The sequence below is a fragment of the Siphateles boraxobius genome, unplaced genomic scaffold (assembly GCF_051911475.1).
Source record: "Siphateles boraxobius isolate OS27281-9 unplaced genomic scaffold, OSU_SipBor_1 214, whole genome shotgun sequence".
Taxonomy (NCBI): domain Eukaryota; kingdom Metazoa; phylum Chordata; class Actinopteri; order Cypriniformes; family Leuciscidae; genus Siphateles; species Siphateles boraxobius.
In genome coordinates this window covers 673580-689418 of record NW_027508827.1, presented here as the reverse complement: position 1 = coordinate 689418, position 15839 = coordinate 673580, and the positions used below count along the sequence as shown (strand labels likewise).

Here is a 15839-nt window from a genome sequence, read left to right as displayed (position 1 = left end):
TTCAAACACCTTATAAACACATTCTCCAATGAGCTTTGGAGAGAAGAGACCAATAACGGTCAGACTCCTTTTAAAAACAGCTTTTACTCAGAACTTCATTGATTCATGAGATCATTGAACTGTTTAAACTATAGCGCACAGAAGGCCATTTGAACAATAAAAATAAACTTGTTTTCTCTATTTTCATTTCTGCTTACTTTAGTTTATTTCTGAACTAATTGTCTTTGTTAATTTTGTACAACCTACAAACTTTTAGGTATTGTCTGTTGGGTAAAAAGAATAACATGCTGCTAATAGTCTTGATACATTACTGTAAAGCTTAGGATGTAAAAGTTTATTGGACTTTAATCTCATTATTAAAGTCCAACACCTTCATCAGATTAAAAAAAAAATTTATAATAAGTTTAGCACAGCCAAATCATCAACTCTTTGTGTGAGAGAGTGTGTGTGGCTCTTAAAAGAGCCGTTGGGTTGGTCAGTTTCTCCTGTTTCAGGCGTTTATCCCCCGAAGCCGTACAAGGTGCGTCCCTGTCGCTTCAGCGCGTACACGACATCCATGGCGGTGACGGTCTTTCTCTTGGCGTGCTCGGTGTAGGTGACGGCATCGCGGATCACGTTCTCCAGAAACACCTTCAACACACCGCGGGTCTCCTCGTAGATCAGCCCGGAGATGCGCTTGACGCCGCCGCGGCGAGCCAGACGCCGAATGGCGGGTTTGGTGATTCCCTGGATGTTATCGCGCAGAACTTTACGGTGACGCTTCGCGCCTCCTTTACCGAGCCCTTTCCCGCCTTTGCCTCTTCCAGACATACTCACAAGATTGTTGAGATGATGTATGGGTAAAGAAGAATGAATAATGAGTTAGTGCGTCGAAAGGAGGCAGTCTATACTTGCTTACAGGACCTGACAGAAACCAACAGTACGTCACATGCGCACGCCCCTCCCCCATGATATAGAGGAACATTTTACCTCCACTCCGCTCTGCAGGAGCCTTTCCCTTGTTTTAAATAAAATATTAATAATTTATCAATTATGTTATTTACAGTAGTGCTGTTTGATAATGAACAGTGCTGTTCTACAAGCTCAGCAAACAAATGAAACAAAGAGGGACACAAGACATCAAATCACAATATTGATTATAGTAAAATTATGAATAGTGGCATCTGTTTTATTTGTGTCCTCGTAAACCCTACATTATGGGGACAAAATGTCCCCACAAAGATTACAATATCTGAAATCCTTGTCCAGGTAATATTCACTCTGTGATAATGGTTTTGTTGAAGTGATAACATGTGCTTAACGTTACATGAAAAGAAACCGCTTTATAACCCGCAACTTTCTGCTCAATGAAAATATGTCTTGGAATCATGTAGTTATGTTTATCACTGGCTGTCTGATCCAATGCCATAAATTCTGCGCAGATGGAACAAATGGCCAATTGTCTGTTTAGGAAATTGCTTATGGCCAGTGGCATATGCTCTTCCCCCCAGTTGTTCAGAACTACCATTTACTAAAATATGATCCCACACCGCGTAGAAAGCCTGTTGCTTTATCTTTTATTAACTAGCGTAAAAGTGGAAATTGTCTCGTTTATAGTAAGTGATGTGGCTCTTAAAAGAGCCGTTGGGGTTTGACTCGCGTGCACAGCAGCGGCGGGTTTAAGCGCGCTCTCCGCGGATGCGGCGCGCCAGCTGGATGTCCTTGGGCATGATGGTGACTCTCTTGGCGTGGATGGCGCACAGGTTGGTGTCCTCAAACAGACCCACCAAATAAGCCTCGCTGGACTCCTGCAGGGCCATGACCGCGGAGCTCTGGAAGCGCAGGTCCGTCTTGAAATCCTGGGCGATTTCTCTCACCAGCCGCTGGAAAGGCAGTTTGCGGATCAGCAGCTCGGTGGACTTCTGATAGCGGCGGATCTCCCGCAGAGCCACGGTCCCGGGCCGGTACCGATGGGGCTTCTTGACGCCGCCGGTGGCGGGCGCGCTCTTCCGCGCTGCTTTAGTCGCGAGCTGCTTCCTCGGGGCTTTGCCACCGGTGGATTTACGAGCGGTCTGCTTAGTTCTTGCCATCGCTGCAGTTTCTCTTCTCTCGGTCCTGCTTGAGCTAGAAATGCTGTGTCTGTTACACGCCTGTTTTTATATCATTCGACCGTCACGAGCTCACAGTGTCACGATGATGCAAAGGCTTGTGATTGGCTAGTGTGTGAGGTACGCTTATCGCTGCTAGCCAATGACAAGCGTTTCTTCTTTTCAACAAGCGGAGTGTTTCCCGCTCGAGACGCTTTGTTCTGTTTACTATTTTGCTCATCAATCAGTATCTCAAACCAAAATGCTTTATTCTCAAACCTCACATTGCTTTATTTATTTGTTCTGAATTACTCGCCTTAATTCCCAGCGGTTGTTCAGATCTTGGATCAGAACAAAATCACATTACAGTCTGTATAAAAGCACTACAGTCAAAATAATCAAGACACACTTGCCATCCATCTGTAAAATACAGGATCGTGCAGTAGAGGAGATAAAGGGCAGAAGACCCAGAGTAACATTGGTTAGTTTGTTACACCAGAAATCCTCTGAAGCAGATGTGTATTTTGTTTTTTATTTTGGATAATATAGGAAGGTCACATACATTATCAGATCTTGGTAGAAAAGTTTATTTATTTCAAAGATAGGTTGGGGCAGCAACATTTCACACGGTCTCTGCTAAACACATTAAGGGATCATCATGCGTTTACAACAAGCATGCACAGTTACATTGCAGAATAAGCATGTTTGACTAGATTAATGGGTCGCTTGTTTTCTCAACCAAATGAGATTAGACCTGGTAAGTGTTAAGAAAAGCGCTCTCTATCAGATTATATGAGTGGCTCTTAAAAGAGCCGTTGTTCGTCAGTGAGGGACCGGAGCGGTTATTTGCCCTTGGCGGGCTTCTCGGTCTTCTTGGGCAGCAGCACGGCCTGGATGTTGGGCAACACGCCGCCCTGAGCGATGGTCACTCCGCCCAGAAGCTTGTTCAGCTCCTCGTCATTGCGCACCGCCAGCTGCAGGTGCCGGGGGATGATGCGGGTCTTCTTGTTGTCCCGAGCGGCGTTTCCAGCCAACTCCAGGATCTCCGCGGTCAGATACTCGAGCACAGCCGCCAGATACACAGGAGCTCCGGCACCGACGCGCTCGGCGTAGTTGCCTTTACGGAGGAGCCTGTGGACACGGCCGACGGGGAACTGCAGTCCTGCCCTGGACGAGCGAGTCTTGGCCTTTGCTCGAGCTTTGCCGCCAGTTTTGCCTCTACCGCTCATTTTAAAGATCAGTTTATCAAACCTTCACAAGGAAAGTAAAAAGTAGTATGAAGTGCAGTGCTTCCACACACTGTTTTAAAAAGAGAGCGCCAGTCGCCCATTGGCTTAGAGCCTTTAAAAATTTAAACCAATCACTGAACTTCCCTACCAAGCCCATCCCCCTTTCTGGCGGGAATAAGTATTTGTGACGGTTAAGACCATGCAGTTAAAGAATACTAAAATGACTGTTTTTTTTACCAAACATATATTGTAAAACTGCTGTTATATGAGCAGACATATCTGAATGGCTATGGCTGGACAGCAGGCTCAACAAATAGGCATCAGTAATATCAATATTAGCCCCACAGTGGCTCTGCCAGTCTAGCCACCTTGGTTCTTCTCAATACCAACAGTTGATTTGCAAATACTTAAGCCAATAAATGAAAACCAGAACTATGTTCCAAATGAGACAATAGTCAGCAGTATTCAAAAACTGAATACTTTATATTTTTGAAGATTTATACAGATGCTTCTAAAGACCCAGAAACTGGGCGTACAGACACTGACGTATATTCCTCACTTTAAATATAAATCTGCAAAAAGAACTGCTAACAATATATTAGTATATGCAACTGAGATGGCGGCTGTTCAGAGAGCCTTACAGTGGGTGGAAGAAATCAAACCTACAACAGTACTTACACACAACTTCCACAGTTATATTGAATGGGAAATCTGAATCTAGGGAAGATATATTAATAGAAGTACTAAGTTTTTATAGAATCTGCCAAATGAGAAATAGAGTCAAATTTCGATGTGTGCCACAATTTACTTACAAATATAGACATACACATACCTTTGAGTAAATCAGAAATTAAAGGTTAAGTTAAATTAGCTGTCAGAGAGAAGGGATAAAGGAAACAAAGGACAATTGTATAATATACATAAACAAGTTGGCCATGTAAGAACTGATTATGGTAATGGAAAGGATGATTCAGTTATATCTCGATTGAGAATTAGACACTCTACTCTTAATAAATCTCTCCAGATGATAGGAAAACATCCATCATTGTGTAATCATTGTGGACTTCCAGTGTAAAGCATGTGCTGAATAACTGTAGGGCAAGTGAAAGACTCCAGGGGAAAGATTAATTAAAATCTGCTGGCATTAATTCTCTGACATAACAGAATGTGCTAAACACTTCGTATAAAGGTTATAAAGCTCTTATACATTTCATGAAAATGGCAAATTTTTATAATAGAATATAGGTGGAATTTTTTTTATTATTATTTTCCCATGATATCATCACCTCACACTCCACATATGGATTACGCACCATAAACTGGTTTACCAACCGCCATAAAACATCAACAGAAGAATAAGAAATACTAAAAGGAGCTCCGTCGAATTGATTCATTAATCGCTGATTTTCTTCTTTACCACTCATTTATAAACAAGCACTTTCTATTTTTATATCATGTGAACTTATCCTCGACACTATTCCTTATAAAAAACAATCGGATTGCTTTGATATCGCTACTTAGATCCAACTTTCCGAATCTCGGCTACTAGCCTTTAGCCCGCTAGCATTTCACGCGTGGCCTCGCGCCTATCGACCCTCTCATTTTACACCCGTTTGACTGAAAGGATACGTGTTATATCCATCATTTCAGTCCTAAATTAGTAGTGATATTGGTAGTATCACTACTAATTTACTGTTCATCTGTTATAATGGCGAACATATCGGATGTGTGTCTAACGTTACCTCTGAGTGCAGGTGAGGACACATTCGAGCTGGTTTCGGTACGATTGGAGCTGGAGTCGGTGGAGAAACAGATCCGCGTTCTGCTGGTGAAGCAAGCCGAGCTGCGAGATCGGCGATCAACGCTCGAAACATCACGCGCCGATGCTCACAAGTCAGTGGTTAGTAACTTTTTGACTCCGACTTCGTCTACTCCGTGCGTTTCTCTGCCCAGGAGGACGCGATCATCTCTGCCTTCATTCACTCCGGCACCGAGGCAACACCACGGACCCTGGGTGATCCCACAGCGGAAGACACGAGCCAGGACCAGACCAAGGACTTCCCCCCCCCTCCCGGTCTTCGAGATCTCCACCCGGAACCGCTTCTCCCCTCTTCGCGAGCCGGAACGTGACGCCGCCGTGATCATCGGCACTTCCATGGTCCGTCATGTCCGTGCTACCTCAGGTAAGCGTAAGGTGCGCACTCACTGTTTTCCTGGTGCTCGTGTTCTTGATGTCGCTGCACAGATTCCCGAGATCCTGAACGGTGACGAGCGCGTCGGAGCTGTGGTCCTACACGCCGGGACGAACGACATCAGGCTGCGGCAGACGGAGGTTCTGAAGAAGGACTACAGAAGCCTGATCGAGACGGTTCGCAGCACATCGCCTGAAGCAACTATCATCGTGTCTGGACCGCTTCCCACGTACCGACTAGGACAAGAAAGGTTCAGTAGATTATTTGCTCTAAATGAATGGTTAATGTCATGGTGTAATGAACAGAAACTGCTCTTTGTAAATAATTGGAATCTGTTCTGGGAGCGACCTAGGCTCTACCGTGCTGATGGCCTGCACCCCCGCAGAATCGGAGCGGCTGTTCTGTCCGACAACATCTCCAAGACGTTACACACCATATGACTAGTAAGTCAAAGTCCAAATCACAGTCTTTGCTGTCCCAACTTAATTGATATAAGTAGTGTAGAACATTATATAGAAACTGTGTCTATTCCTCGCTTAGTGAGGCCAAACAATAAATCTAGTGTAGGATCTAGCAAAAATCTTATTGTAATTAAACCAGAAAATCTAAATATCAGTGAACAAAAACAATTTCTAAAGCTAGGTCTTCTAAACATTAGATCGCTCACACCTAAGGCGGTTATTGTAAATGAAATGGTCACAGATAATAGTTTCGATGTACTTTGCCTTACTGAAACCTGGCTTAAACCAAATGATTATTTCGGTCTAAATGAGTCCACTCCACCAGGATACTGTTATAAGCATGAGCCCCGTCTGATCGGTCGTGGCGGCGGGGTTGCAACAATCTATAGAGATATTCTTAATGTTACTCAGAAAACAGGTCACAGGTTTAATTCGTTTGAAGTACTTGTGCTAAATGTTACGCTCTTAGATGCAAGAAACAAATCCATATTATCTCTAGCCTTGGCTACCCTATATAGACCTCCAGGGCCCTATGCTGATTTCCTAAAAGAGTTTGCATACTTTCTCTCAGATCTATTGGTCAATGTCGATAAAGCAATAATTGTTGGAGACTTTAACATACACGTAGATAATACAAATGATGCGTTAGGGACTGCGTTTACAGATTTATTAAACTCCTTTGGGGTCACGCAAAACGTCAGCGGTCCCACTCATCGTCTAAATCATACACTAGATTTAATTATATCATATGGAACCAATCCAACTGATATAAATATTATACCGCAAAGTGATGATCTCACTGATCATTACATGGTAACTTGTATAATACGTACTGCTGAAATTTGTCACGTTGCGCAACGTTATCGACCAGGCAGAACAATCCTTCCAACCACTATAGATAGATTCTCAAATAGCTTACCTGATCTATCTCAGCTGCGCAGTGCACCCAAACAAACAGATGAACTAGAGGAAATGACTAGCAGTTTGAGCACCATGTTCTCTAGTACACTAGATATTGTTGCACCAATTAGATTAAAAAAGGTAAGAGAGAAAACTAAAGCACCATGGTACAACAGTGCTACGCATGCAATCAAGAGAGAAACTCGTAACTTAGAGCGTAAATGGAAACAAACTAATTTAGAGGTCTTTAGAATCGCGTGGAAAGACAGTATGTCACGTTATAAAAAGGCTCTAAAAGCAGCCAGGGCTGAGCATCTCCGCAAACTAATAGAAAATAACCAAAATAATCCAAGGTTTTTATTCAACACCGTGGCTAGACTAACAAATAAACAAACATCACCAGAGCAAAATATTCCATTACAATATAGTAGTAATGATTTTATGAATTACTTCAATGAGAAAATAGAAAGCATCCGAAACACAATTGTAAATATACAATCCTCTATGATGTCTTATGATTCAGCCTCAATTATGGCCCCTCAAGAACAACTACACCGATTTACAACTATAGGACAGGAAGAGCTAAATAAACTTATCATTGCATCGAAACCAACAACATGTTTATTAGATCCAATACCCACTAAACTACTGAAAGAAGTGTTACCTGTAGTCGAAGAGCCTCTTCTTAATATTATTAACTCGTCTTTATTTTTAGGTCATGTTCCAAAAATATTCAAGCTGGCAGTAATAAAACCTCTCATTAAGAAACCGCAATTAGATCCAAATAACTTAGCAAATTACAGACCCATCTCAAATCTTCCATTTATGTCTAAAATACTAGAAAAAATTGTGTCCGCTCAATTGTGCTCTTTCTTGCAAGAAAATGATATCTATGAAAAATTCCAGTCGGGATTCAGACCGCATCATAGCACAGAAACTGCACTAGTTAAAATTACAAATGATTTACTTTTAGCTTCTGACCAAGGCTGTATCTCAATACTAGTTCTACTCGATCTAAGCGCTGCGTTCGACACTATCGATCATAAAATACTCCTGGATCGACTACAAAACTACACTGGTGTTCAGGGACAGGCATTAAGCTGGTTTAGATCTTACTTATCAGACCGTTACCATTTTGTCTGTCTAAATGGGGAAAAATCAAAGATAACGTCAGTAGACTATGGAGTGCCGCAAGGATCGGTGTTAGGCCCTCTGCTATTCTCAATATATATGCTGCCACTTGGTAATATTATAAGAAAACATGGAATTAATTTCCACTGTTATGCTGATGACACTCAATTATATATCTCATCACGACCAGATGAAAACACTAACTTATCTAAATTGACAGAGTGTCTAAATGATATAAAATGCTGGATGACGTGTAATTTCCTGCTATTAAATTCAGATAAAACGGAGGTACTACTTATTGGTCCAAAAAACTACCCACAAAATCCCTTACAATACAACTTTAATTTAGAAGGATGTCCTGTTACTTTATCCACTACAGTAAAAGACCTGGGTGTTATACTAGACCGCAACTTGACTTTCGAAAATCATATTTCATATATTACAAGAACAGCCTTTTTCCACCTTAGAAACATTGCTAAGCTACGCAACATGCTATCTGTTTCTGATGCAGAAAAGTTAGTTCATGCTTTCATGACCTCGAGACTAGATTACTGTAATGCTTTATTAGCTGGCTGTCCTACATCCTCAATTAACAAGCTACAGTTAGTGCAAAATGCAGCTGCTAGAGTTCTTACTAGATCAAGAAAATATGATCATATAACACCTATTTTATCATCTCTACACTGGTTACCTATTAAGTTACGTATCAATTACAAAGTATTCCTACTGACCTATAAAGCCCTAAATGGTTTAGCTCCTGTGTATTTAACAGACCTTCTATCGCCATACAATCCATCGCGCTCTTTAAGATCACTAAATTCGAGGCTTCTGGTCATTCCTAGGATATCTAAGTCCACTAAAGGAGGGAGGGCGTTCTCGCATTTAGCTCCTAAACTCTGGAATAGCCTTCCTGATATTGTACGAGCCTCAGACTCGCTGTCCCAGTTTAAAACTAGATTAAAGACGCATCTCTTTAACCAAGCATTCACTTAATGCTTAACCTTTGATACTGCTGAATCGGTTCGAATGCATTAACATTATGAACATCAGCTATGCTAATTATTTCCCATCTGCCTTTCTGCTGTTATCTCGGGACGCTAGTCCCGAGGTAAATAGCGTTCGTCAGCTCCAGTTTGTATCCAGCCTCTCACGGAGACTTCAGATGCCCCAACGCCTGTGAAGAGACGACTCGACGCCTGTGAAGAGACGACTCGACGCCTGTGGAGAGACGACTCAAAGCCGGCGATATGTTATGCCATAAATTAATACTTGATTAACTAACTGTATTTTTCTATGTACATTTCCGAAATGCAATTTCTGTAAAGCTGCTTTGAGACAATGTGTATTGTGAAAAGCGCTATACAAATAAATTTGAATTGAATTGAATTGAATTTTTTGTAGGACAGCAACTAGAAATGTTATGAGGACATTACAGAAACTCCAGTCAGTTCCTCTATTGTAATAGCATATATTGTTTGCTTTCAGCGCTGCCGCTCCATCACATGCTGTGTGTAGGCCACCAAAAATATAAGCCTAATAAAAAAAAACAATCATCATATCATAATAATTATAATGCCCGTATTATTTCAGTATAGAAATATTATTAGGCACTTTTTAGGGATGTATATAACAAAACTGGCGGAACAAGAGTATTTATTTGCTCTAGATAGTAACGATGGCGGCACTGGTTGCTTCCCACATCTTAAGACTATTTTTATCTTTAATATAAAGTTAAGAATTATAAATCTGAACATAAGGAGGTTGTTTTTCAACAGTGTGTATAAAACTCCTCAATGCTCCAGATGAATCAGAGAATCAGGATATTCAGCTTCAGCATTTATTCAGAGAGGGTCAGCATTCAGAAGAGGATCAGTTTTTACAACAGATAATGGAGATTTTATTAGCTATTCAAAGAGTTCAGGAAGTTAAACCAATAATATTTGTTCAGACTCTATTTGTTTACTCACCCTCAAGTCATCAAGACTTTCTTCTTTCAGACGAATACAATTTCAGACAAGTTATATTACAAAATGTCCATGCTCTTTCAAGCTTTATTATGGAAGTGATTTGCAACCATCAGTTTGAAGCTCATAAAAGTGCAGCCACTGTAGTCACTTGGACTATTTTAACGATGTCTTTAATAACTTTTCGAGGCCGGCAAGTTTCAATCCTTTTTGGAGGAGTGATCCAGCTAAATTTCATTAAAAAATATCTTAATTCGTGTTCCGAAGATGAACGAAGGTCTTACGGGGTTGGAACAACATGAGGGAGAGTAACTACTGACAGAATTTAAATTTTTGGGTGAACTAATCCTTTAAGTCTAAAGCGCAACTAAAGCGAGTAATGCGCTGCACTGCTGATATTTACGCTACGGCATGACGCTACGATACTTCTGACGTCACGCTTTAGGCGTTAGTACTCCGTTTGTTAGTTTGGAGAAGTTAGAATTTTACTTTGCAACGGGTAAATAATATTACACACAAACTCAAACAAACTCATCGTTTTGCTTCTGAAGGCCTTTATTAAACCGCGGAGCCGTGAGGAGTTCTGGATGGATGCACTTTTTTGAGCTTCAAACTGATGGTTGCAATTCACTGCCATTATCTCTGAAGCATCAGGGTGTTTATTAATATAACTCTGATTGTATTCGCATGAAAGAAGAAAGTCATATACACCTATGGCTTGAGGTGAGTAAATCATGGGCTAATTTTCATTTTAAAGTGAACTCCGTGACTTAGAGTGAAGGATATACAGAGATACATACTCAATTATCTCAAAATAACAGGATTGGAAAGTAGAATTTAAAAACACATATTGCATAAGTAATTTTATTCTATTATTATTTTTTTTACTTCCCATGAATGTTTCACATTCCAGTACAACCACCATTAAACCATACTAGAAGAAGAAAACTATTGAGACAGAAAAGATGACAACCATTTAAATATTCCTGATAAAGATAATCAAATGTGTACAAAACAGATGATAAGAGAAAATAGATTTCTAACTATTAATTTAACGTTGTGGTTTTTGACTCAATATGTGTAAAACATTGTTCAATTGAGATGGTAGAACAACAATTTAATAAGCTCTTCAAATTACATCATCAACATCAACTTCATCAACGTCAACAGCTGAAGGCCCTGATGTTTTCAGGTTTATAAGAGGTTCTTACACACAACTGTCGCCTTTCTTCACCTTTTTCACCATCTGCTTTTGGCTGGCTTAGTTGGGGACATTTGATTTTATATTTAACAATATTATTACAACATTATTTTCCTGTTATCTCTGTAAAGCTGCTTTGAAACAATCTGTATTGTAAAAAGCGCTAAAAAAAGGTGACTAGACTTGACAACTGAGACCCAGCAAAACAAAACATTAGAATTGTTTCAACATCATTGAATGTTTCAAGTGAACAAACCGGACCAGACCAATCTAGTCTAGTCTTGCCATAATTTCCATTCAGATTGTCCCTGTAAACTCAACACTGATTCATTATGTTCATCATTCAGTTCACAGCAGATTTTACTATCGGGGTGATGATGGCGCAGTGGATAAGACGCATGCCTGTGGTGTGAGAGACCCGGGTTCGAATCCACTGTGAGACACCAATGTGTCCCTGAGTAAGACATTTAACCCCTAGTTGCTCCAGAGGCGTGCGACATACATAGCAATTGGATAAATGCGTCAGCTAAATGAATAAATGTAAATGTACAGCATAATATAAATGAGAAAAAAATCTCTCTCTCTATATATATATATATATCAAACATAATGGACTATTGTGAATACAGGACTATGTTGTGAATTAGCATTTGTAGTGGTTAAAATGAAAGTATGACCCATGGTGTCTCTTGCTCTAAATGATAAGCATCTCATTTAAATAAGCAACAACATCTGACACAATAATTTCCATCATTTCTATTCAGGTTCCATATACTGTATGAGATAAATGGCGAATCCTTTATGAACATGTTTTTATGTCGTGATGAACGGTTAAATGCATGTTTAATGAGTTAAAACATTAATACTGTGTGATCAGATGTATATATTTATGATTATGATGATGATGATTATAAGGCCAGAGATGAGAGTCACAGAAAGACTCGGGATGATGTTCGTGTGCTTCAAGCGCCCAAAACAACATTATCAACATGTATCAAAGCAGAGCTGAACACACAGAAGACCCTTCACACTTTTACACACTTTTACAGTAAAAAAAATGTTGTAGCATCAAGCAATATCTAATTAGTCATATCACAGTTACATTTGAAGTATTGTTTTTAGATTGGGAGGAAATTCTGATTAATCATCTGTCCATTAAATTGGACATCATGCATCATATTTCAGCTACAGTTCATTCTATTACTGTGACTGATATATGTTACTTGTAATGCATTACTTTACTTGTTACATCAAAAAAGTAATCTGATTATCAATGCACTTCTCATGGGGTATATAACCTTTCATAACAATATTTTTTTGTATGTATTTTATAGTTTTCACATGATTTTATTGAATTTTATTGATTGGTTTGTTGAATACACACACTTATTACTGTGTTATTACTGTATTATGTTTAATTCAGTATCTCTTCAGTTAAAGCCAAAACGTTTACTGTCCACTCATCTGACAATCTCTTTAAAAATGTGTAAAAAAATAATAAATAAAAATCATTACCCTAAGAGCAATAATTAAAAAAAAATCCTGACTGAGGTTATAATTAATGCACAAAATGATTAGTTAAAAAGGACTTTTTTTTCCGGGATCGAGAATAGACTTATTAATGAGCTCATAAAGTCTCATAATGTATCGAGACTTTCAGCATCTTTTCATTCTCTTTACCCAACAGATGATACCTAAAATATTATATTTGCATTCTTTATCGATTCTCTGATGCTAAAATGTGGTTTACAAAATGAAAAAAGAAAAGAAAATAAGATAAGAGTGGTACCAAAGTTAGCAGAATTGAAAATTCTGAAAATATGATTATAAATGTATGATAAAAATGTTATCTTATTAAAATGGGCTTTTATTTACCATTCCTGTAGTTTAAACTGATTCATAAATCAATGAAATGTCAAGGTTCTAAAGGAAATGTGACCGTTATTTGTCTCTTTCGTCCAAGCTCCCTAAATGAGTTTATAAGATTTTTTTAATTACACGACGGTGCACACTATTTGTGTAGAACCGCTTATTTTCCAAAACTACTAATAATAAAAAGAGCGGGAAATTAAACAAAGGAAACTGTCATTCAAATATGGGGCGGTGGGCGGGGCTATTTTTAACCACCTGTGATTGGTCCTCGATCACTCGTTATGCTTTGAGTTGTCCAATCAAACACAAGCTTATAGGTTCGGCCAATGAAAACAGGCAATCAGAAGGACTCCGTGTCTCCTTCTAAATTAGCATAGTGCAGTGAATAAAGTCCTCAGTGTCGCTGCTGAGTTCTTCACACTGACTCGTCAGCTCTGAGATCATTCCTCATCATGCCTGAACCAGCCAAGCCCGCGCCTAAGAAAGGCTCTAAGAAGGCCGTCACCAAGAGCGCCGCGAAGGGAGGGAAGAAGCGCAGAAAGTCCAGGAAGGAGAGCTACGCCATCTACGTCTACAAAGTGCTGAAGCAGGTTCACCCTGACACCGGCATCTCCTCGAAGGCGATGGGCATCATGAACTCTTTCGTCAACGACATCTTCGAGCGCATCGCCGGTGAGGCGTCACGTCTCGCTCACTACAACAAGCGCTCCACCATCACGTCGAGAGAGATCCAGACCGCCGTGCGTCTGCTGCTGCCCGGAGAGCTGGCCAAACACGCCGTGTCTGAGGGCACCAAGGCCGTCACCAAGTACACCAGCTCCAAGTAGAGGCCAGAGGCGCTCACACAAAGGCTCTTTTAAGAGCCACTCACAACATCCTGTAAAAGAGCTGATGATGCTTGTAGATGGTTTTTAAATGGATGACAAGTTGCAGTTTTTGTCAACATTATTATGCGGGATGCATCCACTATATATATATTTAATCTAAATTATTTAATCTGATACAACAAATTTGATATTTTAGTGACATGTCTGTTTTATTTTAAGTTGACTCAAAATTGTGTGAACTTGAGTGAACGGAAACGACTAATTCATTTTTGACTTGTATAATTTTAAATAGTCTGTATGCCACGAGCACAGCAACAAACTTATTAATGCTCAATGATTATAGCAAAGTTATTTCTCAATGAACAAAGTTATTCACAACCTCAACATAAGCCCTACTCATGGGAACTAACAATGGTGTCCCTAAATAAGACCACATAATTGAACTAATTCTCTTAAAATAAAAGGTTGCCTTTTCCCTTCATTGTATCAGCTTAATCGGTTCCTCAATTAAAGCCTCAAAACTGTGTCTGTAAAACAAATTAGGAAAATGTATCTCTTGGTTTTATCAGGGAAATGTTCTCAATATTTGTTTCATATCTGAAACAATGCATCCAGTGTACAGTCTTACTTTTATAATGTTCTCTGCACAATGATATTTATTGAAATAAGAATAAAAGTTATATACCATTTAAATTGTTTGCCTTTTTTCCTCTTTCTCTTGCGGTCTTTTCTGTGTCTGACCTTCTCTTATTCTTCCTCATCTTTGTTTTTCTTGTCTTCCTCCCATCTCTCTCTTCACATTATTTCTCCTGAGATTCCCTGTAGTCTGTGTGTACATTTAAACAAACTTTGGATTTTGATTCTTGCTTCCAGTGTTTCAACACAACAGTGACAATATTGTTTTCCAGCCTTTTCAAGAATTCAGCACATGTCTGTTTAATGACAGGTAAAACTGAAGGGTTATCAAATCACACATTTATATTCAATTATGCATTAATTATATTAATTTTCATGCATCATAAAGTTTGCACAAGAAACTGTAACGGGAGTCCTGTAGATTCAGGCTCTACAAGAACAATAAATGACAGTAATATGTGACTAATAATGTGTGTTTTATTACAGGACTTTCTTCCTCTGTTTGCTTTATAGATTGTGCCTTTGTTTTTCATTATTAGCTATAATTTTGTCATTTTTAAACTGTCTTTCTGCTTTATATTTGTGGACCATCAAACTTATATGGACACTTTTATATAATATAACATGTAGGGTCTGTTTACTGCACCTTTTGACACAATAAAGGTCATAGAAGGACATTTTTCAATAGGAAAATTATTTAAATTTAAGCTCATCAATGTCTAAAGTTTGTTGTTTTAGATGGAGAAGTTTCTCAGTTTTAGTTCAGAGTTAAAGAGAAATGTTTGATTTCACGTGTGAGGCACAAAATATCCTCACTAACATAGTGAAAGATCAGGAAGATTATGATTTACATATTTTTTTGTTGTTCTTGTGAAAAGAAATGGGCTCTCATGACAAAGATAAATATATGGGTCAGAAAGCTAGTATTTATAGTATGACTAAAACACCAACGTCTGTGCAAATATATCAAACATATACTGTAAATATTGTAAGATTATGTGTATTTTCAGTTAACTATAGTCAGATGCAATTACATTGTTACTGTGCCTCAGATGTAATCAACTCTATCTGTGTCTGTAAAGGTGTGAACCAAATGGCCCATACAGAAACTGATTGGTTTGAATGACAAAGAAACAGCATTGCTCAGAGTAGATTGCAGGGTAGATTGATCTCCAGGGGAGGCCCTAACAGTTTTCTATTGTTTGTAGCCCATTTGTCTTCATGTATAAAGTTCTGTCTTACAAACAGAACTTTGGGTTAAGATTGTTGAAGGGCGACATGCGAACATCACTACTGAAGGACTGCTACACTACAAACCTTCAATAAATTCTTCTCCCCACAAGAACTCTGGTCAAGCTTA

General features: G+C 39.2%; 4 protein-coding genes across 4 annotated transcripts; 1 reads left to right on the top strand and 3 right to left on the bottom strand.

Moving 5' to 3' along the window:
• Positions 1 to 446: 446 nt before the first annotated feature.
• On the bottom strand, positions 447 to 810 carry LOC143746216 (histone H4). Its single transcript, XM_077237977.1, has one exon. The coding sequence runs from the start codon at positions 808 to 810 to the stop codon at positions 499 to 501; it is 312 nt and encodes a 103-aa protein (XP_077094092.1). The 3' UTR covers positions 447 to 498.
• On the bottom strand, positions 447 to 2093 carry LOC143746215 (histone H3-like). Its single transcript, XM_077237976.1, has one exon. It carries the CDS (start codon positions 2067 to 2069, stop codon positions 1659 to 1661), a length of 411 nt encoding a protein of 136 aa, XP_077094091.1. The 5' UTR covers positions 2070 to 2093; the 3' UTR covers positions 447 to 1658.
• A 761-nt stretch (positions 2094 to 2854) lies between these two features.
• LOC143746223 (histone H2A) lies at positions 2855 to 3319 on the bottom strand. The gene has a single exon (XM_077237986.1). The coding sequence runs from the start codon at positions 3293 to 3295 to the stop codon at positions 2909 to 2911; it is 387 nt and encodes a 128-aa protein (XP_077094101.1). The 5' UTR covers positions 3296 to 3319; the 3' UTR covers positions 2855 to 2908.
• A 10137-nt stretch (positions 3320 to 13456) lies between these two features.
• LOC143746180 (histone H2B-like) lies at positions 13457 to 13889 on the top strand. Its single transcript, XM_077237942.1, has one exon. It carries the CDS (start codon positions 13469 to 13471, stop codon positions 13841 to 13843), a length of 375 nt encoding a protein of 124 aa, XP_077094057.1. The 5' UTR covers positions 13457 to 13468; the 3' UTR covers positions 13844 to 13889.
• Positions 13890 to 15839: the final 1950 nt, after the last annotated feature.